Source organism: Molothrus aeneus, chromosome 5 (assembly GCF_037042795.1).
Source record: "Molothrus aeneus isolate 106 chromosome 5, BPBGC_Maene_1.0, whole genome shotgun sequence".
Lineage (NCBI taxonomy): Eukaryota > Metazoa > Chordata > Aves > Passeriformes > Icteridae > Molothrus > Molothrus aeneus.
Window position 1 is genome coordinate 28,679,302 of NC_089650.1, and position 27,036 is coordinate 28,706,337.

A 27,036-nucleotide genomic window follows, 5' to 3' on the forward strand; every position below is an offset into this window, starting at 1 on the left:
GTGGCTGGAGCCTCCCGGGGAAAGTTTTCAGAGCTTTTGTGCGTGTGTGTGTGTGTGTGTGTGTGTGTGTGTGCGCCTTTACGGAGTTCCACACGGGAGCAAAGCCCCCTCTTTCCCATTTGCTGCCTGCTGCCCTGAGGGTGACAAGGCTGAAAGTTTAGCAAGTTCTGTGCATAACTCCACATCACAGGAGCAAGTGCGTATTCCCCCCCTCCCCTTTCTTTTTCCTGCTTCTAAACACCTCCTTCAAGTTCGCAGTTGGGCAGGACTCCAAAGGTGCAGCAGCAGCAACAAGCTGGAGTTCAAAGTTAGCAGTAAATTGCACAACTTCCAGCTCATCGCTACGCTTGGTGACTATTAACAAGCTGGAAGGCGCTCAGGCAAAAAAATAGGGGAGAAGGGAACACCCTCGAATTGTTTTGGGATCGCTGATGTTATGCCGTTGGGATCATGGCTCCTTTTGGAAGGAATTTATTAAAAACCCGGCATAAAAACAGGTAAAGTGCGTGGGTATGCGAAGGAAAAGGTAGGGCGCTATGGATGAATTATTTTTTACACTTTTTGTTTGGTTCTGGGGGCAGGATGTGTTATCCGGACCGTGCCGTTCCGGGCAGCTGAACTCCGGGGCTCACCTGCGAGCGGCAGCCGGCCCGGGGGAGCGGAGGGGAGCGGCATCCGGCAAGGGGCTTTTCCCTGGCCCCCTTCCCCCGGACCTGCCATGCCCCTCTTCGCTCTGGCTCTTTTGACTCCTGGGCAGTATTTTCCCTGAGCGGGAGGTAGCTCTTCCGGACGGGGAGCCCTCCCCGGCTGCAGCGAGGCGAGCAGCGGCGGTGCCCCGCGCTGGGAAGGTGAGGCTCGCCGGGGCCGGGAGAACCGGCTGCAGCCCCGCGTCCGCGTCCCGCCGGTGGCCGGGGGAGCCTGGAGCTCTTCCCCCGCCCCGGGACAAAACTCCCCGAGTTTCTCACGGGAGGGCCGGGCTGTCGGCCCCGCGCCTTAGCCCCGTTGACCTGGGAGGTTGACCGGCAGCCTGCAATCCCTTCGAATCAAACCCGTGCCTTATCTTGTCCGCTCGCTGTCAGCCGGGGAGGTAGGAGAGCATCGAGCTCTCAGCGTGGGGAGGCGGGGGGATGATGATTTTTGGGGGGTTTTTTGTTTGTTTGTGTGTTTTGTTTTGTTTTGTTTAGCCTTTAGTCCAGTATAGACTTGTACTGTATATATATAAATTTTTTTTTTTTGCTGAGAAAATTCTTCAGAGGGACTGCTGTGGTCCTTTGGTCTGCTACTGTGAAGTTTCTTTATGGGGACTTTGCCCCTTACGCCGTACATGCTTCCACATGCCCCACACGCGGGCTGCAAAAAGAAGGAAGGTTATGTAATCATGTTAGGTGCTAGGGTGGTACTAGATTTTTAAGGAGGGAATTTGCTTAGACCCTTATGGAATATACAGTGGTTGATCCCATCTAGCTAAAGTTGAACAGAAACAGGTCACTGGAATTTTGCCTTGTAGCAGATTGGAATTCAAGCTGCTACACTGACTCAATGAGAAACTCTTAAAATCACTTGTAATCTCATCCCCATTTTGCCTAGTGCTTCTCACCAAGATTTACTTTGTATTTAAAGGAATGCAAAGGATGAACTTTTCTATGGGGAATATAATTGAACTCTAAATAGTCTTATAAAAACGTCCCATTTCCATGTTTGGCTTTTGGTTTTCACATTTGATATATTGAAAATTATTGGGGGGGGGGGGGGGCTTGTATTTGCTGGGATTGTGTAAAAATATTAAGTTAGTGTATTATATTGAATATAAATTAGAAAGATTGTAATAGTCAATGTTTAAAAATTGGATACTATTTTAGAATTATTAATATTGCAGTTCACTGATTAAACAGCTTATTTTGGTAATGTGCCTGAAAACAGTAAAACTTTGATATAATTCTCATGTGGCCATTTTTTGTGTAGAAGATCTAGAAAGGTGGACATGAACTTTTCTATGAAATTGCTTTCCCATAGAGCTGTAAATATATTAGTCTTAAAGTAGAAGTTTTGTTTCTGTAATCACTTACGTGAATAAGGATTAAATCACAAAGCACAGTTCCACTGTGTTCAACGGTGAAATTGTTTCTCTTTTGGGTATTTACAATATCTTCACACTAATTGCATCAATCTCATTATGTTTGCTGATGTGACATTTTATTCCTCAGGAAAAGAAAGTCATAATCCAAAGCTTTAAATAGGCAATAAAAATTAAAATACCAAAAGAACCTTTACTGGTTCATCTAGGACTTTCTATTCATTTTATCCTCACATCCCCAGAAATAAATAAATACCTCTAATGGCTGAGAGGCTTTGTGGCAATAAGAAGGGGCCTGTGTGACCAGAGGAGTGTAGGGGGAGGGGGTCAAGAACAAAGCAAACTACATACTTCTTAAGATGTGTCGTTACCTATTCAGATATTTAAATTTCTGCATATTTAATGTTAGCTTTGATACTGACTTTTGAGAATGAAACTTTGTTTATGCAGTTAGTAAAATGGTTTTGCAGTATGACTGAAGAGCTATGTAATAATTATTTCTTATTTTAATTGTATCTTGGTCAACTCATTTGAAACATTGAGAAGGGAGCTTAAAATCCTTCACTGTGTTTAGGCCAGTAGTTGGAGAGTCAAAACTTGTGGCTCACTACTTTGTCTAACTACCTGTAAAGAAGGACCAAAAAGGGGCATACAGAAATGTATATCTTTATGCAGCTGCTTTGTAAAATAGGCCTAGTGCTCATTCACATTTCTGGGAAACTCAGCTTTTTTCTTTTTCTCTGGAAGTTCTCAACAACCATTTGCTACATGCAAATATAACTCCTGAAAGTTGTAAGATAAGCAAACGGGGAATAAAATCTCTGTTTACATGAGGACATAAAGCTAAGTTGAGGTAACAAAGGTAGGTGGAAGGAGAGCCAGAAGGAAAATGAAGGCGTTACAGTCATTTGCTCAGATAACAAGATGACACCACTGTAATTAGTGCTTGTCTTGCAGCATTGCCCAGAGGTTCCAGATCAGGTCCCTGTTTAATAGTAGGCTCTTCACATCTAGATTGTAAATTGTCAGTCTCTGCCCCTAAGACCTTAGAGTTTAAACAAAGAGGTTACACTAACTGAGTCTTTGTCTGAGCAAGAGGCAAGGGACGTTGTCCATTATGCCACCAGTCTTTAGAGAACGAAACTGAGATTAAACCTCAGAAAGACAAAGCCTGTGCTGAACTACTGTTAGTATTTGAAAGATCTTCAGTCAGTATTACTCTCTTGGGCTTCTGAAATGTCACTAACACAGAGACAGCACAAAGCCCATGTAGCCAGTAGACCACTTAAGCCCTTGTTTGATTTCAGGGGAGTGACCGCTAGGATTGTGACTCCAGCATATGTTTCTTGGCAAGAAAGACAATAGTGATATTTTGATATCTTTTTAAAAAGCTATAAGTAGTTTTTACAGTATTCTTTGTCCTTCTGTGACGACCAGAAGTAATCACAGTCCCCAGAATGTGTATGTGCTTGTCACTATGCCCCCAGGAGAACAATACTTCCAAGACACCCCACCCACTTACAAACCCAAATGTGCGCAGCAGGGACAGGTTGTACCCTCTAAGGCAACAAAGGAAAAGTGAAAGTTTCCTGCAGGACTAAGGCTCTGCAACATGAATAAACTCAAGGAGATTTATTTTTATGCAGATCTCTTAAAGATGCTTACTTTGAGAGTGAGAGGAATGCTCAGCTCACATCACACTTCAGAAGTGCAGTGAGGGCAGGAAGTGCTTAGCTGAGGGTGGAGGAAGAGAAAAGGCTCTGAGTTCTTTGCTCATAAGGTCTAGTATTGATCTAACACATTTCTCTGCACAGAGACAAAACAGCTCCCTATCCAAATTTGAGAAATACAGAACACAGATGCTTGCAGTGTTTGGATACCAGGGTTTCACATTGTATTCGATTTCCTGGTTCCTAAGCAGAACAGGAATTTATACTGCACTGATTTTCAGTAGGATTAAGACTTCTCTGCTCTTGGTGCTAGATTTGATCACTTTTGAAAATGGGTCATTAGGTTTATTTAAATACTTCAAGGATCTATGCCATAGTGCAAAAACTGACCTCATTGCTATTTCTTTCATCACACCCACTTCCTTGGGTTTTGCACATAAGCCTCAGACAAAATTGTTGAATCTCTACTGTTTCATTTGTGTTGTAGCTGGGATCCTGAAAGGGAGAGGGTACACATAGTCCATCTTGATGCTGTAGGGCTGTCCTGTCATGTTCAACAGCTTGAGAAATACATTTTGCCATTGTACTTCATGATGGTCCTACGTTTACTACAAAAGTTTGTACGCTCTGTTGGCATGCAACAATTCTGAACCTGGAGTAGTGTTTCATGATTAAACAACTGTGTTACAAATCTGTTAATATTTAAATGTGTTTACTGGTTTTGCTTTTCCTTCCTGTATTTTTTTCTACCTTTTATTGTTTACTATTGTCACCGTTTTCCATTTTTACTCACTGCCACAGAAGTTAGTATTTCTCTGTAGGAGGGAAAGACTTACCTTGCCTAGTCTTTAATTCTGCTTTTCTTTAATCAGCTCATCTCTGGTTCAGAGGTAGAAAGAAAGACCATGTATCCCCATCCCATGTTATGGATAGAAGAGGGAGTTCTTCCTGTCCTGACAGTCCGAGGTCCCTCCCCAGTGAGAGACACATTCAATTATTCTCTCAGTTTATATATTACAGTGTGGGGTAATGAATTAGATTAGAGACTTCATCTATCTGATACTGACTTAGCATTTCCATGATCCCTCCCTTTCTCCCTCCCTCCCTCCCTCCCTCCAGTAGTTTCTCATTGCATCTAGTTAGCCTGGTGATTTGTGTATTGCTCTGAACATCTCTTCTGCTCTACCTACGGTTGAGTACGCTGCTGTACATTTTAAACCTTGATGAAGTAAAACTGAAAATGCTCAGCATTGAGGTTTGGACTGGTAAAGCTCTTGGAGATCAGCTGCTTGTCTGAATGAACTGTGTATGACCCACACTGTAAGTCTCATGGGATCATGTGAGATGTCTAATACTTCTCTTGGATGAGCACACCTGGATAAAAGTCTATATGAAGCTCTAAAGGTGCTTTTTGATACAAAACTACAAGGTATTTGGTATGTATGTTGGAGAGGGTAGATAAAAGTTTTGGAATCAGTGGTGTGTTAAATTTTTAGACTGAAAATATGGTGCTTGTTTTGTAATGGTAGAATGCATTCTTTTTTACCTATTTTTTTAACTTTTCTCTTAGTATGAGATGTATTAGTGAACTATCAAATAATTCTAAAAGTTGTTCTTTTTTGAGCCAGATTTCATACATTATAATTTATTTTCTGGTCTTCCTTAGAACCTTTGTCTCAGGGGTCAAAATGGTTGCACACATTTTCTAATAATCTTTGTACATATTTGTTCATTTCACTTTCAGGAAGAGCTTTTCGTCTAGCAAAACACTAACCTTATTTCTAAAGAGTTAATTATCTACTATTCCAGGAGGGCAGACAGCAATTTCATCCTGAAGGAGTAAATAAAACGAGTAATAGAAGTGTAATACTACACCACCTAAGAGCATGACTTCAGTTAAATTGAAGCTAATCTGAAACACTAATATAGTGTAGAGTCAGGCTGAGAGATACATTTCGGACAAAACTCCCATTTTCTTTTAGTGAAAGATTAAAAATAGGAAAAATCTTGCTGGTGAGTGGTCATTTCCTGTTTTACTGTTGAAAAACTGGTATTGTGCATGAAGAAAGACACATTGCTAAATATGTCATTAATTCAGTAGACAGAAGTAAATTCTCAGAGTTGGGCATTTTTTAAAATTCTATTAACTTTAATGAAAGTCAGTGATAATCACAGAGTAGTACCTTCTGATTTACCTATGCTCAGAAAAAAAGTTTTTTGTTTGTTTTATATGAGTAATAATAACAATTTAAAACTCTGGTCTGAAACACTATTATTTGAAAACATTAACATCTCATATTCTGTACAAGCCTTAATTAGTCCATCCAGCTTCTATATTTAGTATGTTGGTAAATCCTTATTAATAGTGGCAGAAAGGATGATGCAATATAAAAATGTTAAGACCACACATTAGGTAAAGCCTAGGACTGAATGTTGGACATGCTGGGACCCAGTTGTGTGCATAGGTAACTGGGCTATTATTGTTACTTCTGTTATTTCTCTTACATGTTATGGTACTCTCGAGATGATGACTTTCTGTCTTCTTCTGTACAGTGTTTCCGTGCTACCAATTCCTCAGGTATCACACAGGACAAAACAGATAAGAGAGTTTCAGGAAGCCTTGTCCAAAAGAATACTTTTTTGAGCACGTTTTTGGAACTTGATTCAAATAGGCTCCGGGATTAACCACATTGCCTTTTCCTGGTTTAACCTAGCCAGAAATACACTTACGGTGCAGGTGTTGCAATAGTGATAATACCAATTTTTTTGTGACCTCAAACACCCGATAAGCTTACATAGTTTTCCTTAGCAGTAATTTGGGTGTTAATATTTACATGCCTCAGGAAAATAAATAGGACATGACTAGACAGTGTAAAATGTGTAGAAGTGGAGACTGTGAAAGCCAGTTAGTGGGAGAAGTAAGAATAGAATCTATGAGTTCTTTTATTCTAGTCCTTCCGCAGTCCACTAAACATAGATGCCATGCAGGAAAGTGAGAATACACTGTGGGTTGTTTAGGTTTGCTTTTATGTGATCTTTCTGAGGAATTTTTCAATGGTTTAAAATTTTCCATAATGTTAAAAATGTCTTGTAAGGAGGCTTTTAATGTCCCAGAAAGAGAAAGAAATAAATAAAGAAATGCCATGGGCATCTTAATATATTTTGAGGTGGTTTTGTGAAGTGAACAAAAGAAAAGAAAATTACCTGCAGAAACAAAAAAAAAAAAAAAAAAAACCAGAAAGGAAGGTTCTTGATGGTAATGATAATAAATTGTCATGTAATTGTATGTAATAATATGATAATAATGTGTCATGTAATGTGTTAATGAGCAAAAGACATCAAACTTGAAAGAAAAAATTTTAGTATATGTTTGGTACATCTCTTATGCACTTTATTTATACCCTTTATTTGAAGATGTTTATTTGAAGAAGTTTCTCTTTCACCAACTTTCTTGTTTCATTCCCACTCCTGTATGCCTGAGTGCAAGTGCATTTTTTCCAATGTCAGTTTGAGACATTTAAATTGTAGTTTAGATGGTTCCTAGACATGCATTTTTGAGCACCAGCATTAGAAGAAGCCAGGCTATGTTGTAATCTTGGAGGTGATGTAAACCTCTGTTTTTCTGGGTTGTGGTTGCTTTTTTATGACTTTTTTCCACATTAATTAGTAAGTTGCAGAATAATCATAGGAGAAAAACGTGTTTATGGAGACAGTGTTTGCTGTGGATATAATATATAATTTCTTTATATCGAAGGTCAAAATCATGAATCTGATTAAGTTGCTTTCTTTATTCTTCACCCTTATTTGCTCTCTTTCATTGATGTAAAGAGTTCTGAGTTACAGATTTTCCATCATAATGGTAAATAGAATCATCTCTATTAAAAAGCAGAAGATTTTATTTTTTCCTCCTTTTAATAACACAAAAATATTGAAGCTTAAAATAAATATGCAAAAGCATAATATTCTCATGTTCAAGGAAAAAATCAGGTTTATGAAAATTTAATATTCTAATAGACCTTTTTTTTTGGTCAGATATAAATGTGCTTACTTTACTTTAGCTTGTAAGGGTGTATGACCTCACTGGAATAATGCAGTTGAGTGAAGACTACTAATTTTTAAGAGAGTCTGCCCTTGGGTCTTGAACGTGCAATTTGCTTTGTGTTAATAGGTTCCATCATCCATGTAGAACATCTTACGTTGCTTTCCCCAACCTCCTTCAATTCAAAGGAATTCTTTCTACAGAGGGTATTTTCCACTGTGAAAGCACTTTAAAGCTACAACATTTTTCAGAGTAACAGCTGGGACACCATTTTGATGACCTAAAGTATACCTCATCTCCCATAGGAAGTTACCAGATTTTGCTCACTGATCAAAGAGTGGTTTGGTGATATTTATAAATGTGAGATCTTGTGTTGATCTTGTTCATCTGCTGCTGTTTTGGTTGGTAAACTGATGTTCTGAACTGCTGTTTTGTTTGGACATTAGCTGTTGACAGACTTCCTCTGGACTGATTGCTAAGGCACTGGGTATACTTTTTTAACCTGATTATTGCCTGTATCTCTTGGGGCCACTTTGTTGTTAACATCCCACTTTACTGAAAAGCCCTGCACAAATTCAGTTTCCTAACGACAGTATAGGATTGGTATTGACTTTACTGCACTTTCCCAGACTCCTGGTACTTTAAGGATTAGATAGATAACTAATAGTGTTTGTTTACCCATGGAAGTCCCTACAGGTGTCTGACAAAGATCTAAGATATTTTTGGAACTGCAGTTGTGGATGGTCATAGTACTTTTGCTGACACTCCTACTGCTCCTGAGATTCAAGTACACAGAGAAACACAAATGTCAGGCTCCATCTTACTCTCCTTAAGCCTACTGAAAATTTAGGTATCTTGTCATCTAGGTACTCTTTGTAGTTAATGGATACATCTAAACACTTCTGGAGGGCAATTCATTTACTCTTAGACAGGCTGTCAGTATGGGATTAGTCACCCTTTTGGAGGTGCCTATTTTATGCCACTGATTACAGAGGAAGGTCAGAAAATTATCTTTGACTGCACATCTACATTTTTAAATAGCTTAAGGTAGATGATATGACACCACCCAATCACTTCATGGAGCATGCTCAGATTTGTAGAGCAGGTTATTAACCATCTTTTGCACCACTCATTTTAGAAATTAAAAAGGGAAACATGAACGGAGAGGTGAATTATAGGTAGATATCTATGATTAAGGGAGAACCATCCTAATAGCATGGATGTCTTCCCTGACCCTGCCACAAAATTCCTACCTAGTTTTGGGCAAGACATATAAACCAGAGTTTTCAGAACTGGTTATATTCACTGTGTGCTCATCATTTGCTAGTTCAGTGTCCTGTAAACTCTTTTTACATAAGGGCTGAGCAAAGGAAGTTTATGGATATCTTGCTTTGCACATCTGTGGATATCAATTCAGTTAGAATGAGAACTTAAATGAGTGGATAGCTTTGGTTTGTAAAAGGGAGTTCTTTCCCTACCAGAGTATGTGGAGATAAATTCTGTAATGTCAGCCTGAAAAGCAATTGAATACAAGATGGTAAAGGACATATATCAAAAGTTTGAATTTTGAAAAGTGTCCTCTAAAAGGCTTGTACCATACCTAGGAGAAAAGATACAAATAAAAAATGTGCACATATTGAACAAATGCAAGTAATAAGGACTAGTTTTAAGAAGGTGCCTAAATGAAATTCCAGTCACCTAAGACAATTTTTAAGAACTTTGGATTTGTTAATTCTGACTGGTAACATTCCTCAGACCCCTGTTCTTCTATCATGTCTTACACTGGTCTTGAACACCGTGCAGTTTGTGCTTCCCTCATTATGCATTATTCAGGAAAGTCTTGTGAAGTTATTCTAAATGGAAATTCTCTCAGTATTTCATCTTGAAACTGCTTCATTTTTCTACTGGCTTAAGTTACAGTAACACAAGGACAAGGATTAGTGTTGAAAGCTTCAGGGAGAGAAGGGAATCAGGTTTTGGGTTGCTGTACTAATTAATATTTCTGGTTTTTTATGCAGCGAACACTTGGAAATGATCTAACAGCATCTAAGTCCTGCCCTTTTGTTCATGTTTCTGACTGCTTTAGATCAGTTCCTGATGAACTTGCTGGTGTCAGCAAACCCCATTGTTAGGAGTTCAACTCTTTCGTAGTACTTTCTGTGGAAGTCAAGATGTCCAAGTGAGCATTATGAATTACAGCAGCAAAGGAGATACTTGAAAGTTATAATATTTGATGTCTGCAATGCCTTAGTACCTTCTGTGTCTTGACAAAACTGAGTACTGTGTCTTATATGGATTTAAGTGAGGCAAGTGACCAGTGTATGAATCTTTCTATGGATACACTGAATCAAATTAATTTTTGTTGAACTTAAGTAGCAGTATCTGAAATTTTTCAGTACTTGGATGCATGCTAAACATATTTCTTTGTGCTAAAGCATTTGTGCCTGGTAGGCATATATTCAGCATAAAATGAATTTATGACAGCTTGTGTTAGATGTGATCACAGAATGCATGTGTATAGCTCATGTACTGTCACATACATACAGTAAAATATATTAGAAACCCTAAATTATTGTATTTATAATCAATAAATGTAAAAATAGCCACTTCCGTAGATGGTATATTTATGCATCTACATATTACAAACCTGAGTACACACCAGCCTGTCAGAAGTGACAAACAGAATGTGCACGTGTCACAAAAGAAAGCTAAAAATGTGTATTTCTCCCAACATGACAGAGCTGTTCACATGGCAGAGGAAAGCATGCCTTCATCCACCTGTCACTGTGATAACCACTCAGCTTATGAAGTACCTTGTTAAAAGGCTTTTTTATCCTCCTTGTACTGTGAAGCCATCTGAGTTACTCATATGTTGACAGGATCCCCACCTGCAAAGACATTTGGATATGTGAAATAAGGAAACATAGGATTAATTTGAATGTTGACTCACTGTGACTTTCTGTGAACTAATGACAACAAGTAGTTTGTAGTGTCTTCCTGGTGTCACAGCCTGCTTGGGGTAATCACTATGCTGCCATAGATGTGTCTTACAAGACTGGCACCATTATTTCTCAGTCCTGCCTTGGTCTTTGGTCACAGTCATGTAGCCGTGCTTAGCTTCACTGTGCCCACTGCAGATTTTGGGCCTGCATCTACACTCCCTGTTCATCACAGTTCTCTCACCAGAAGCTAGCACCTTTTCAGCTGCATTAAATTTTTGAAGTTTCTTCCTAAACTGTTCACTCACATTTGGATGGCTATCTTAGATGGTTTAACAAGGCTTTTATCTTTATGGCTTAATTCATCATGACTCATTGGAGATCAGACAAGAAGCTCAGCTCCAGTGGGAGGGTTGTGATGGACGACTGACATGGTTATGAGCCTCTTCATATAGACCCAGGTGGAAACACATTATCTGAACCCATTATGTCTGTCATAGAACAGGTTTTAGGCTTAAGTCACAATTGTTCAAATATTTTAGGATTCACATAGCTTTTTATCTGAATCACATGGAATGTCTTTCCTCTGCACTCATCTTCCTTCATCTTCTTACAGCTAAAAATTGGGATGGGGTGGAGGGGCTACAAGACATCATTCTCTGTATGTCTTTCTTGTCTACACCTTTCTTCTTTGCATTAATTTAATAAATTTCTCATTACTCTTGGTAATCATTATGCTCCAGCTTTAAACTTGCTTCCAGGTAGCAATTCATCCCTTTTTGCCTTTCCTACCTGTATTGGTCAGCTGGCTAGAGCTAGTTTTGCAATCTCCTATGCCCTCATTTTGCATATCCATTGCTTGGGAAGAGCACAGTTGGTGAGGTTAACAATTTATTTCATTTGTTCAGTAGCTTCTTTAGAGACGATGTGGTTATATTTCAGAGACCCTATCAGCCTGTGCCTGACTAACTACATATTGAAGCATTCATTGATAGGCAATTTTAGAAAATTACTTGAAAGCATGAGCTGCACAAATCTCTCAGTCTGATAATGGACATCAAAAATGCTTCAGGTTTCTTTTAAAAAAAATTATGTCCACTCTTCTCGTTAGCATAATTATTTATCTAGTACTCAATTTAGCTCTTTAGAATGAACATTTATATAAGAGTCCACTTCATTATCTCATCTTTTTTTCCTTTCAGCTCTTCAAATACTGTAAGTAATGGAACACATTTGTCACTGAATTGTTTTTCAGAAAGTTTGAGGCAGAAATTTAAAAAAAAAAAAAAAAGAAAGAATTTATTGTAAATTAAGTCTTGATAGAACATCCTTTGAGGTGATGTTTTTCAAAATTATTTATTGCAAGCAAATGAAATGAGAAAGATCATGCAATGTAGTTTCAGAGTGGGGTGGTTCACTCTGTAAAATTGAATGTGATACATATAGGAGAATATTAAAGGCCATCCTGTCTTTCTTCCTCCGAGCAAATTTAGAGAGATACTTAAACTGGTTCTTATGATATACAAAAAAGCCATGTTGACAAATCATTAGATTTTGAGAAGTTAGGAAAGGGTAATGATTGATGAAGTTGCTGAACAGCTCTAAAGGCTTGCTGTAGCACAAAGAGCAATCCTAAGTCCCCTTTCCAGGCTCCTGGCCATTCTCTGCCATTTCCTTTGCATTGCTGCTATTCTTGCTTGACACCATAAAACCCAAATGAGTATTTTTCTTATTTTGTTGCCCGAACCTGAGTTTAACCTTAGGATTGGCAAAAAGAAACCAAGGACATTGCATTCGCAATGAATGCCACCAGAAGCAGAGAAGAGGTGCAAAACATGCACGGCGTATAAGGATTCATAAGAAGGTAACTATCCCAGCCTCCTTCAGATCAGGGAGTATTGGAAAAATAGCATGAAGTCTTATTATTTCCTTGTCTGTATCTCATTCCATTATTTAACTTGCCTTGTTATCATCTGTCTACATATAGTATGCTTTGTTCATGTTTTGGCAGCTCAGACCCAACCTCTGAATATTTTGTGTTTGTTTTTCACTGAGGAAAATGTCAACAAAGGCAGGGGAGGGAAGCAGTACACTCTTGCCTTTCAACAAAACCTGAACTAAATTTCATGGAACCACAAAAAAAAAAGAAAAAAAAAAACAACAAACCCAACCAAAAACCAAACCAAACAAAAAACCCCTTCATACTCTCAATGCTTGGAATTCCCCTAACTTCTTTGATCTCAAAAGCTCATAAACAAGCAGGGTGCTTCTAAAAGGCTGTTATAAAAAATCTAATGGGAGAAGTTAGATAACACAAATTTCTATTAACTTAACAGCAACTCTATCGTTTAGAAGCCTGTGTTCCAAATGAGCTGTAAATTATTCTGCTTCCTCTAAACTACTGAAATTGATGGAGTTTTAAACACATTCTGTACATTATTAATAGGAGCTCCATAAAGTTTGTATAGTGTAGCCAATGCTTAAATATGCATAGGCACTTAAATTAAACACAGGAACAATTTAAAGGAATGTGTTTTTGCAATGTAGCAAAGTTCTTGTGGTAGATGAAAAGTACCAGTGACATTTTCATGTGTTCACTAGTGAGAACTACCCACTGCTCAAAATTAAAATGTATCATTTACTGTATTGATATTTCTAAACTTCTCATGTTGTTCATTGACACTGAGGAATTTGAAAATGCCTGTCTTCCCATCCCCCTCATCATGATCTAAAGAATTACTATCTCTAAATATGTCAGTGTTTTTTTTGGCTCTGGAGTTTTTCCTGGATCTTCCATTCCTGTATAACAGCTGCTTCCTCAGTAGCAGTTGAACCATACACATCAAAGCATGTTTTCCCAGTAAAGTAAATTGTTGATGTTATTGTTACTCATCTTGGAAAATATTTTGGTGCCCAGCTTGTTCTCCTCTTCGTTTCTCAAACCACCCCCTCCACTATGTTATGCTACTCCAAATACAGGCCTGGTATGATAAACGTGTTACCTGTCATGACATTTTGTGCACACACCACGCTTGTTGGAATTCCAAACATTTTTTTGACTAATATCCACTCACCAACCTTATGACTTTGACTATACAATGGAGAAATGATGATTAGTCTGACAGGAAGGCAGATTTAAAGCAGGTGTAATTTATAGAGAATGTGCACCCTTAGGGGCAGAGGAAAATTTCAGAGGTAAGACAGGAGGAAAGGGCAAGAGCAAATGCAGTGTCCACTGCAGCCTTTGCACTTGCCTGTGATTGGAAGTGTAAACATGGTACGGGGCAGAGCTAATAAGTGAAGGGGAGGACCTAGTAAAATTTTGGTCAGTTTTGCTGAACATCTGCACTCAGCCCTTGCAAATGAGGTTTTGCAAAATAATATTGGCCATTGTAGCAAAGACACAGAGTCCTGTCATTATTCAAAAGAGCAGCAGGGAGTGTTCAGGTTAATCCATCATAACTACCGCTCTTATCTAGTGAACAAAGTGTATAATTCCTCTTACAGTGTCTCTTACTGCTGTCTTCTGTTAGTGCAGTATCCTGAGTTGGTGCAATTTCTTGGCTTATTTTCTATGTAGTACAAACTCTGCTATCCATCCACTTAGCAGATGATAGAATTATTGTTGTCAGCCCTTGTTGGTCCTTCTTCTTGGCTGCTTATTTTCCTTTTTATCTGTTTAAAATACTATCAGGGCTTTTTTCCTTTTTTTTATTTTTCTTAACAGTTGGTCCTTGTTCAGACCCCTGTTTCCAAGCAGTACAGTTATTAGAATGAAGCACATGATTTCCCATGGGATTTTTACCAAAGTCTGACATCTCAAGTCAGCAGCAGTCTGGTGTGAATGAGTTATTTGCAGTAAAATAACTATCAGAATTATTTTCTTTAAACTGTCATACCTTTCATGTTTTCATTCTATAAAAAAATAATACTATCCCATTGCAATTCCAAGTTATTCCACTGAAATTTGACATAGAGCATCAATGTAGTATAAAGTGTTTAGGTGAACAGGAGTTTCAACCACAGATCGTTGCTGAATTGTAATGTTATGCAATTTTGTACAGTAGCTAAGATGATGGCATTTCTATGCAGAAGAGATGAAGGACCTACTTGTAGTTTTAAGTACATTTTACATACAATTTATATGAATAAATTTTAATTCATGTTGGACATAATTTGCAACAGCTGTTGCTAATTAAAATGCTTCATAGAACCTTCCAGACAGTATGTGTATTTTGCTGAATTAAAAATTTATGCCTTTAAAAAAGAACAGAAAAATTAACATTAAATTTATACCAGGAAAAAAGTGTTATAACTAGCTAGTTATGAAAATAGTCTTTCTTTATTTTTTTTCTTTTTTCAAATACCTGAAGTATTTCAATTAGAGCATCCAAACTACCATGTATATGTGTATGTTTGAAAAATATCACTGGCTCACAAGATGCCTAATTTTCTGTTATTTTTAGTAAATGCCTGTGTACAGTTCTGTAAAGGAGGAAGTTTTATCATAGAGCAAGATTAAATGGATACAGAAGCAGATGGCAGAGAGAAGTTTATTTCTCTCTATAAATAATAATTACTTTGTTTTCAGAAGTTCTGTGGTGTTCTTTCCAAGTCTTCCTGTGGCATTGGGACTACACTGATTATCTGTATTGAGAGCTTTATTCTCACAGTTAAAGTACTGGTTCTGTCTTGCCATGATACCCTTCAGGTGACCTTTTCCCTGACTTTCACATGATGCAAAAGGGAAGAAGAAGCAAGTTTCTGACACGTCATGTATGGAATTTCTGTGTCCTCAATGACATGGATATTAACTGTGCCTCCATTAATATTGTTTTTAGGGACTTGTGAAGGGGAATGGTAATGCAGTTGGTTAATAGGCTCATTTGAATCCCTAAGGCTTTGGAGTAATTCCAGCTTCAATGGGTAGTGAGAGAGTAGCTACTTCCTTGTTGCTGCCCTTAGGAAACTCACAAGTGTGTAATGTACTTAGGCAGGAGGCATACCAAGTATAAGATTTGGCCTTTATTGCCTTTTGAATAACTTTACAGAAGGGGGCAGAAAGTTAAGAGAAAAGGTGTTTAAATGTAGATGGTCTGAATAAACATAATATGTACTTCCAACATGAGCCATTTATTCCTGAAAGGTTAATATACTTCTGACCCTAGCTTTCATATGGACTGTGTATTCTCTATACCTTTAATGTTCAAATTCACCTCCAAAAATCTCTTTGGATCAAGTTAGTTTCTTCCACACAAGAGCTGCAACACAGCCCCAACAGCTTTACATTTTTGCAAATTTCACAGATAAAAATCACAAAAAGCCAAAATATATTTTGATCTTTTCTCTCATAATTCTCATCTATTATCTCATATTCTAATATGAATACACATATATATGATAACATGCTGAGATTTTGGAAAAGAAACAATAGAAGCAATGCAATAAAAGCAATACATACAATAAAAACAATAAAAGCAGTGTTATCTAAATGGTATGTGATATTGTATGTATTTTCTATGCTTTGACTTCATATTTGGTTATTGACTTCATATTAGGTCAGAGGTTTGGTAGAAAGAGCATTACCACACCATTTCCACAAAATCATTGGACATTAGGAAAAGTTTCTTCACTGAGGGTGGGGTTGGGTACGAGGACAGTCTCTCCAAGGATTGTTCATGGCACCAAGCCTGTCAGAGCTCAAGGAGCTTCTGGATGATGCTCTTAGTTACATGGTTTAATCTTAGGTAGTTCTGTGAGGAGCAGAGTGTTGGAGTCAATGATCCCTTTGAGTCTCTTTCAATTTGAGATATTCTGTGATTCTGTGGCTGAAGTTTGCCCTTATATACCCTGACACATAGGAGTCACTGGTATCAGAAGCTCTCAAATTGCATGTAACATGTGCCCTATGCTACAAATATAGGCCGTTTGTGTGAAGTAGGTAATATTGTAATATTGGCTTATTATTTCCAGCAAGTAGATATATAATTAAGAACCATTACATTTTTGATTGATACCTTATCTTTGATGATAGTTATAGCTCAGATCTAAGAGATAACAGAGATTAATAATCTTGGCACTGAGATAACAAGGTTTTTAGAAATTGCAGGAAAACAAGACAAGTTTTTTTCTGAGCCCTTCACATGGAAGAAGCATCTGTGGATGTTGAACAAAGACCATAGCACGGACACATACTTCCCAGTAGGCATATGTATGTGCCCCAGCAGCATGCTCAAAGACCATCTCCTTGAAAACACTAGGTTATTAAATACTTAGTGTGTCTTGTTTTCTCAGGATGAGATGTGCCATTGTGTCACAACATTTTCAAAGGAGAGCAAGTATCTCAGGCACTGAGCAGGCCTGGCTGGGAGGCCCTGGCTGGGAGGCCCTGTGCAGCATGGCAGGTGGGAGATGCAGCACAAACCTCTTGCTGAGGAGCTGGGAGCGTGCGGCTCAGGGAAGAACAGAGGGACTGCTGAACAATACGGGGAGCAGAGCCCTGCCTGGGTCTACCTGAAAGTGTTACATTTCTTAGTGGACTCCAGGAAAGCACCTAGATGGCAGATCCTGAATCTCTTGGCAAGGGCTCCATTGCAAGAACACAGCAGGCAGCAGCAAGATTGTCTCTTAGAGCATTTTTGTGTTCTCCAGTTCTTGGTGGTATCTTGGCATAATGTAGGGTTTGCTTAAAGTTTAGAAGCATTTTGATCTCACTCTGGGAAGGTCACAACAGCAGCATACCTACATATTCTGGTCAGCTGAGGACCCCACCACAGCAGTCTGTCAGTTATAAAACACAATTATCATCTGATTTGTTGCAGATTAGACTGTATGTGCTGTTTGAGAGGGCTTAGGCTGTCATACAATAAAACATGATTTTCCCAAAAAATCAGTGAAAGAATGACTAAGATATTTTACACAAATTACTTTCTAGCATGAGCTCTTTGATGGAAAATTTATAAATGATTAGGAGTTCTAAGCATTTTCAAGGAAAAGGTTAATATATTGCTTGGTGAGTGATCTATTTTCACCAACTGACATTTATTCCATATAAATTATTTCAATGACTGGGAGGAGACAACTAGTAAAAGTTTTGGTCATAAACATAATCTCATGTTTGAATTTGTTTCCAAAGTATTTTAAAATCAGTTAATCAGTTTGATTTATTTTCACAGAAAGTATGTCAAGAAATATGGTAATATAGAAAAAGGAATTAATTTTTTTTTTTGGAGGGGAAGTCTAGAAATAATTTATTACAGTGAGGGGAGTCAAGGTTATCTATGCTTTTTTTTCAACAAAGGGAAAATATTCTTTTAGTGTCCATTATATTTCAGAAACACTGCATTAAGTTGCTAACCATATGATATGGAAGTGATCTAGTTCCAATAGAATGTTTGCAGAAATTTGACTAGAAAAAAAAGCATCTTGTACACATGAAGGTGAAACAATAAAAAGTAGGGGGATCCCTTTATTTGATTGGTATGATTGGTTGTAAAACTGATATATTACATATTTAGGGAGACAGTTTCAGGAAGGCAAACAATTATGTTTGATATTTATATTTTTGGACCAGACATACCTTAAAGTCAGTGAATATCAAAAGTGCCCCTTCCAGCATTTAAGCTATCTCATATTTTGACTTTGTGTGACATAAGTAAATGTTTTTGTTTTGTCTATACATTGCTGGAATGTATTACCTTCCCCTAGGCCTGAAGAATAAATTAACAAATTATATATCTGACACATAACACTCAGGTTGTGCTGATGTAATTAAGACTGTGTGAGGTCTAGAGCGTGATTTGGGATGGGGCTTTGGGTCATCTTGAAGAGAAACAAGGAGCAGAAGGCATGAAAATAGTAATCAAACCAAGCAAACAAAAACATGGGAAATGTAGTTTTGACCATTATTAAGTTTAAATTCCCATCGGGTCCTAAGTAATTAGTGGCTTTGTAAAAAAAAATATAGACTTGCATGTTGTTATCATTAAGACTTTATAATCTTAGATGTATAAGCAGAACGCTTCAGTGATCAATTCAAAGAAACAGACTTCAAAACAGAGCTGAAAGCTACGAAGCCTGTTTACTGCAGCATTATATTTTTGGAAAAATATAAGTTGCCTAGCTAGTTTTGAAGAAATTGCTATTGTGGTCGTCAGGAAAGCCAAACATTTAAACTGGAAAAACACTTTGGCTGTTACATTCCTATTAACTGCTAGGTTATTAAAAATGCTAGTTCTTTTGTGTCCTTTACAAAACTGCAGGACAGGAAATTCAAGGAACCTGTAAATATGAGGAGGTTTCCTCTCTGTTAAAATGACTGTTTAAAAGCAGATCTTGTTCCTGAAGATTAAAACTTTTAGTATTGAATCTCAGAAAAAAAAAAAAAAGAATTCCTGTCAATGACCAAAATTTATTCAAGATCTCTTTCTTAGTATTGAAATGAATTAATGGATTTCTTATATATTACTGGCTAAATTGAACAGTGAAGGTCTAAACTAAGTTGTGAAATTATGATGTGTAGGTCCCACATTTAGTTGTCCGTACTAAATCAACTGCTGCTGTAACCATTTTTTTAACATTTCTCTCAGATAAACCAGAATCTGAATTAATCTCACCTGAATGAATCTGATTGGGTTGATCTCACCTGATTTCAACTACCTGAAAGTGAGCTATTTGATTGAAGGTGGCCACATAAGTCTCTTGTAGTTAATGAAAGAGAGAAATAGTTTCCTCTGATGATCGTCCCCAATGATCAAAGATGGGCTAGGCAGTAGGGATTCTTCTTGGAAGTCTTCTCTCTTCTCTTAATGAAGAGGAATTTCGATGTTGAATTTATACTAAAATAATAACTTTCAGATGAATTCCACTTCATAAATGCAGAATCTGCTCTTCACTTTCTATGAGGAATGTGCAGTTTAACAAAAGATATTTCCTGGTACTGGCATCTTCTTGCATACTGAAAGCAAGTTTTTGGTAATCGGTATTCTGTGACTGACACAACAACTCTTCATTTTTGTTTGGAACTACCTGAATTAACTATGAAAAAAGAATTATACAATACATTTTACTTGAAAGGTCCATGGTAAGATTCCAGTTTACCATTTTTGGTGGAAGATAATAAAGAACCACTTTTGATATTTTAGAATATATTAGAATTCCATGGCAATGTAAGATTATAAATGTCTGGCTAATTATTTTTGCTTAGAAGTAAAGATCAAAAATTCAGTGGAGTGACTGAATAAAAATTAAGATAATATCTATTGAGACAAACACATAGAAGAATTAAGGAAAGAATTTATATTTTACCATGTTGCTTTGATCCAAGAATTACAGAAATGTTCAGAAATTCTTTTAATTTCTTCTCTCCTTTTCTGTGGGAAATGGACCACATAATTAAAAGATGTAGGTATATATATTATATACTTATATATTTGTAAGTACTTATTTTCATGTATAAGCTACTTGATTTCTTTGTGTACCTGCATGTGCATACATTATCCAATTGTGCAACTAAGTTACATTTTATAGGCAAAATAAAGAACAATCCTTCCCCAAGAAAGCTGAATGTAGACTCTGGGCATCATAACTGAAAAAATTACAGGGGGCGATAAACAGCTAGAAAAGTGTTGAAAACAGTAATTTAAAGATCTTATTTCTACATCCATATTGTTTTCAGGGATCCTGTGGAGATTGCTTTACAATATACAGTGTTTCCATCAGAAGTTTGTTTAACTCCCGCTGAACTCTCTGGGAATTCTGTATAAGAAAGTATAGTGGAAGAATTTCTCAGTACAGTAATGATGGGATGTCTAGGGGGTCTGCAGATTTATCTGAATATTTGCTAATAGCACAGAGAGAAACTGGCTTCATAAGAAAACTTTAAAGGAGCCAGAAGAGACAGTAGGCTTCTGCTTAATCCACATAATCAGTTACATACTGAAAATACTGAGTAGGAGAAAATATGCCAATCAAACAAAAACAAGAAAAAAAAAATAGGAATAGTTTTGATTTAAAAATAAATTGCCTAAGAGACTCAGAAGAATGTTAGAAGAGACAACATTCATTTCCTGAAATGTATTTCCTAATTGCAAAAGAAATCAGGAAAGATACAGACAGAATTTACTGCCTCAGAGTCCCCAGTATGGTGGTTTTTATATTTTTATGCCTCTTTTCTTTTTATTTTCAGTCCTTCTGTAAATTTAAATTCAATGACTAGTAATACAGTTGAATTTGTAAATCAATTATTTAGGCATCAGTAGTGAACGTGGTTTGAGGCACTGTAGTTTTCATGATTAATTTTGCATAATTTTATGCATAATAAATTATTTGTTGTTTTTTTCCTTTTCATATCTGTAGCGTAAAGCAAATAATGAGTTATTTTTAGTCACAGCTGACTTACGTTGCAACTGGCCATTTACCTGAATTTTGCTTAACTGCCAATCTGTTAACAGAAAAAATATAGCATCCTGCAAATTGTAAATCTCAGAGGACTTACAGATATTGATTTTTTAGTGTGTGACATACTTCACAGTAATGCCATTTAATCTAATATCATTCTCCATTCCTTCCCCCCCCTTAGACTTGAATATTACTCTTTCTTAGTGCCACTTTGCCATTTTCTGTGCCTGTGATATGTGCTTTCATATCTTGAAAAGTAGCCTATGAAAACATTATTAACTTTTTGAGCACCAGTTTCAAAAAATAATTATTGTAAAATGCTGATCTGTGAGGGGGAGCTATTGGAGAGGGAAAATGATGCTATTACTCAGAGTCATCTACCAAAACACACATTTTCAGAGAATGTTCCAAGACCTGAAGCAATGTACTTGGACAGAGCTCTCCTGTGCAATAATACTAATAAACTTACACTTGTCAGTTTTATTAGTATTCATTTGCAGTTTCCTTTCTTTTAAGGATTTTTGCCTCCTGGTCAGAGTGGCACCTAGAGCTGAGTTCAATTTATTGGATTGCAGTGTGTCTGTCATGTTGTGTAATAATTAGGAAAAACGAACAAGCTGGATTGCTTTACTAATCATAGGGTGTAGCTGTAATTAAGGCAAATAAAACTCCATGCTTATTACAAGGAGGACTAAAAAAAGTTCTGTGATAAGTAGTCCTAGATGGAAACATGCTCTATTGCACCCTTTGAATATGGTCTGAATAGTTATTTTCCTTTTCAGGCTTTCTCTGTCAGACTAGGTGAAACCTCATTCATTCAAATTAACTGCAAGGCACGCTAGAAAATCCAAAGACATGTTTTCCTCAGGGAATTTACTGTTTTATCATTTTATGCAAGAGGTGAAATCATCAGGTCTGGGCAAGAAGAAAACTATTCAAGTGGAGTCTTGAGGTCAGGAATATCCAGGCAACTCTGCCAACACTGGCCCACAGCAGTCCAGGACCAGATGGGGGTAAACCGAAGAATTAGCTGTGAAGTGAACTTCAGCCTTTGGTCAACTGAATTGCTGTCTAGGCACTGGAGCTACAGAAACCATAATGGGATCTCAGACACCTGGAGTTAGATATCTCAGTGTATAAGGAAGTACCAGGTTAATAACACATTCATTGTAATTCATAAACAAGTAAATAAACAACTAAATAAAATAACTTTTTTCCTTTTCTTTCATTTCTGTATAATTTCAAATATCAAAATAAAATGCAGACCAGTGTATGTATTCTTTTGCAGCTGATATTCTCTCACAATTCACTGGAATTCAGGCTATTTGGTACTTCAGGAAGAGCAACAAATTTCTTGACGCTTATTAGTGAAAAAAAAGGAAAACAATTTTTTTATGCTTGTGTAGGTGCAAGTGTGGCAGAAGAGCTATAGATTTATCCTGTTGTCAGATTCATTGGTGGTGTTCAGTCGTCTTTCCTCAGTCCATCTATGTTGAATGCATTCTTCCCTTCAGAAGCCATTTCTAATAGCTTAGAAATGTCTGGGCAGTCTTTGTAATGAGAACAAATATGAAGGTCTGAAAGCTATGCTGTCCCAGGTCAGTCTGAAAGTGTAATGCAGTTTGCATTTTAATGCACTTTAATGCACTCTTACTAGGTATACAAAACCAAGATTTGATAAAAGACATTTTGTGAGATTCTCATTCAGCTGGACTAGTAATAATATTAAAGCAGTAGTCAATTAAAGCTATTACTTAATCCAAAGACATTTCTTCATGCAATTTAAGCAAGTATATTGCCTTGTACAACAATACAGGAGTTTTACAATGTGTTAGTCATATCAAAATTATAGCAATTATTCATACTGTCTCTGCCATTGATATGTAATTTATACTTGGTCTCTTCTTGCTTTCCAGATCTCCCAGCAAGGACATGGCATCAAATGAAAGAGAGATTGTGGTTTGGGTTTGCCAGGAGGAGAAGATTGTATGTGGCCTGACAAAGCGCACAACTTGCTCAGAGGTGATTCAAGCACTGCTTGAGGAACATCAGACAACATTTGGAGAGAAAAAGGTCCTTTTTGGAAAACCTAGTGATTACTGCATTGTAGAAAAATGGAGAGGCTCGGAGCGAGTACTGCCTCCCTTGACAAAGATTCTGAGACTTTGGAAGGCCTGGGGGGAAGAGCAGGCTAATTTGAATTTTGTATTGGTAAAGTCAGATGCTTTCCTCTCGTTTCCATTGTGGAAGACAGCTGAAGCCAAGGTAGTACAAAATGTAGAAAAGCAGTGGGACCTCAGTCCAGCAAACTACATGAAGATGTTGCCAATAGACAAGCAAAAGAAAATTGTGAGGAAGACTTTCCGGAAACTGGCCAAGCTTAAGCAGGACAGTGTTCAGCAAGAGAGAGATAATATGGAGACACTGATTCATCTGATCATTTCTCAAGATCATACCATTCATCAACAAGTCCTTAGAATGAAGGAACTAGATATGGAAATTGAAAAATGTGAAGCAAAATTCCATCTAGATCGTGTGGCAAATGATGGAGAAAATTATGTGCAGGACTCGTATTTAATGATCAATACAAGTGAGACTGAGCAGCAGGGGAGTAGGCCAGATGATCAAAAAGAGATGCATGACTATTTGAGCAAAAGTGAGGGAATTTTACAGGTTGAAGAGAGACTGAAACACCACAAACAATTAATAGAGAACCTGTGTGCTGAAATTGAAAGAGAAGTACATGGTATATGCATGGAAAAAAATGGAGAGTCTGTTCGCACAGAAGGAGCAGCTAATGCTGAACTGGAAACCTCAGATTTGGAAAGTGTAAAATACGAGCTGGAAAAAAGTATGAAAGATGGTCTGAGAATCAACTCATACCTGAGCTGCATTCAGAAAGAACTTACATACAGGGACTCACTGCTTCAAAAGAAGGAAAAAGAATATGAACTTCTTACAGAAGAATTTAATTTACTACATGTTAAGGACAACGTTGAAACTAGGCTTCATTTAAATGAAGAGCCATCCAAGGGCAGTGGCATCTCCAGTAACAGCATTGCTGTTCCTGACTTTGTTCATAGACTGACTAATCTGGACATAAACGATACAGACTCTGACACTGGAATCAGCTCCACACACAGTCAGGACTCTGAAATAACTGCAGGGGACATGGTACTGTTGTCAACATAGTTGAAAACAGTTACGCATTTTTTAAAATTTTATTTTGGAGGATATTTATAAGAATTAGTAAACCTGTTGTCTTGAAAGTTAAGCTCTTCAAGGTATTAAAGCTGTGGCACTGCTTTAGCAAAGTAAAGGGTGTCTATTTATGTCCTTAATAGTGTACTTGTGCTAGAATGCTATGTGCTAGAATGGGTTAACTGGTAAAAGGTGCAAAGTTGTTGACTTTGCTACATCAAGACAGACTGTTTAGACTTTGTAATGTTGATACTCGGTGAAATGGGAGCATTCTGACTTTCTTGGACCAAAAGTTTGGAGATTTTGTATCCTTTGGTCTTTGGGTCTGTTCCTACATCTCCCTAACTTTTTAGGAACGTGAAGTAGAGACTAGAGAAAACTAGACCAAGAGCTTGATTTTCTGCTCTGTTACATTAGCTTTATACAGATGGAGTTCCTTGCTATGAAGCTGCTGTAAAAGATGTTATACTTGAGCATTTAATTTGTTAAAAATAGTTTTTATGATAATGTAGAACAGAAGAAATATAATTGCATTTATGCTGTATTTTTAAATTTAGTTTATATATAATATCAGGATGATATTTTTAAAAACACCTAAGTCCCATTTTAAAAGTTACCTTCCACATATGGGTTTTTAATTTTGATTCTCTTTCAGCAGCTTTTATCTGCTTTTAAGAGTCTTAAACCCCCTACTTATCTGTTGTTACCCTGTAGTTGCCCCAGTGATGTTTAAGTCCACAGAGTTCCTGCCAGCAGGCATGTCAGGACTGCTTATGTCCTGCTTATGCGAGACGCTGAAATCCCAGGCTCACACCTAACCCTAGGGGCATTTTCAGCAAGACTTTCTCCTGCCTATCTCACCGGTTGGATCCAGTGTCTTAAGCCTCCTGAAATCATGACTACCAAAAAAAAGTATAGCAGAAGCAACAGGTAGGAACCAGACATTTTAGTCTCTGGCTAGACATTGTTTCCCAATAGCTAGCTAGCAACTATTTTCATATAGCAAGTAGGTTTTCAAATCCCATCTTGTACTGTTTTGGTGCAGGAACCTGTAAATCCTGCTTCCTCAGTGGGGACTTTGGGATACAACTAAAACTGATCCCCTTCATATAGTTAATAAAATATTGGGCTCCAGGTAAAATAAAAAAAAAAAGGAATGCAAAATATAAGAATTTTAAATCTATGTGGTTAAATCAATTTTTTTCCTTTAAGATATAGTAGTTTATCTCAAACCCTTCTCCAGCATATTGCTATAAGTCCAAAACAAAGCTGTAGAATTTAATTGTCTCAGTTACTAAATAAGATTTCTAACTCTCTGCTAGAGGCTATGCTAATGGAGACCACATGCATAATATCTGGGTTGTCATGTTCATATTTTGCAGATCAATCTGTTTAATACTTTTGATTAAAAGAATTGAATGGAGAAATAATTACAGTATTTCTGAATAAAGTTCAGTTCTGCAAAATTCAAAGCAATAATGGAATTAACAGCCTGCAAAGTAAGAAAATAGACAGTACCTAGAAGGTGTAAAATTCTTTCAGATACACTGCTTTCTTTTCCTTTAATTTTCTTCTCCTGTTTGTAAACCATGTGTTTTCTAAAATGACCAAAGTGCTAGGACTGCTGATTAGCACATATTTAATGCAGAGAAAAAAAAAAAAAGAAAAAGAGAAAATTTTTGTGGTTTATTTGTTGTGGGTTTTTTTCCTAATCCTGGCTCTTATAAATAGTTTCTCTTTCAGCAAAGCATGCTAGTTGCCTTAATATATTTTGTTTTGTATTTTTTTCAAGCAATTTTATTTGAATGCTTCAATAATAATGTGTAATATTTAGACTCATCAGCTTCTGATGGAAACATGATGTATGAAATATATTATCTTATCTTTGTAATAATTTATTAACGCAACTCTGCATCTGTTGACCTCTGTGGTATCACTCTTTAAAGTAGTTAAGCCCAGAGCTCTGAATGCTGAGAGTAGACTAATGTATTCTATGAGTTCTTATGAGTTTAGTTACCAATAGCTACAATTTCTATTGAGTCATTTTTTTATATATATAATTACATAGAGGATAGAGAATTGAAACAGAGTAATATACACAGCTGTGCAGGCTAGTACAAGACCCGTGGGGCAAAAAATTAATTTCCACTCATACTCTACTAGATTTATTTTGCTCATAGGAACTTGTGCAGATTCTCTCAACTGATCTTTATCCACACTTGGTGGTTGATTGTACCTTCCCTGCAACTTCTAGGTCTTAAGAGTATCACTGTGTTTTAAGAAGAAAATAGGTAAAATAGGTTGAGAGAGAGTATTTCTTAAAAAAATAAAACAATATTAAAAATCCAGTGTTTTGAAGCATTTATTTAAAGTTTGTACTTTGATATCTCAAATAAACTTTTTTTCTTTCACAATTTAGAATGTTCAAGATGATTAAAGACTGTGTGCACTCTTTGCTGTTTATCTGCTTCTACACTTTCCATATATTTGTTTGACCTGGTTTTAGGATGCTAAAAGTATTCTTTATGAACGTTTATGCTCCTTACTTCCTCCTTTGTCACAGCTAATATTTTATTTTAGTTTAAAATTCCCACAATTTAAAATACTCAATAAAAATCTTTGGATCATTTCCTGGCATTCCATTAAGCCAGTTGGCATATCCATCTTCAAATTTGGTTTTAATTTATAAAATTTTATATGGACTATGTAACACTT

General features: G+C 37.0%; 1 protein-coding gene across 1 annotated transcript; it reads left to right on the forward strand.

Annotated features, from left to right (window-relative positions):
• The first annotated feature begins 334 nt into the window (after positions 1-334).
• On the forward strand, positions 335-26,749 carry RASSF9 (Ras association domain family member 9). Its single transcript, XM_066549932.1, has 2 exons — positions 335-497; positions 23,037-26,749. Exons 1-2 carry the CDS (start codon positions 451-453, stop codon positions 24,310-24,312), a joined length of 1,323 nt encoding a protein of 440 aa, XP_066406029.1. The 5' UTR covers positions 335-450; the 3' UTR covers positions 24,313-26,749.
• The last annotated feature ends 287 nt before the right edge of the window (positions 26,750-27,036 follow it).

Bases quoted from the DNA above. Each gene is read 5' to 3' on its own strand.
- RASSF9 (XM_066549932.1), top strand. From the start codon at position 451: ATGGCTCCTTTTGGAAGGAATTTATTAAAAACCCGGCATAAAAACAG. The intron at 498-23,036 runs GTAAAGTGCGTG...CTTGCTTTCCAG, and splicing joins AAAACCCGGCATAAAAACAG to ATCTCCCAGCAAGGACATGG.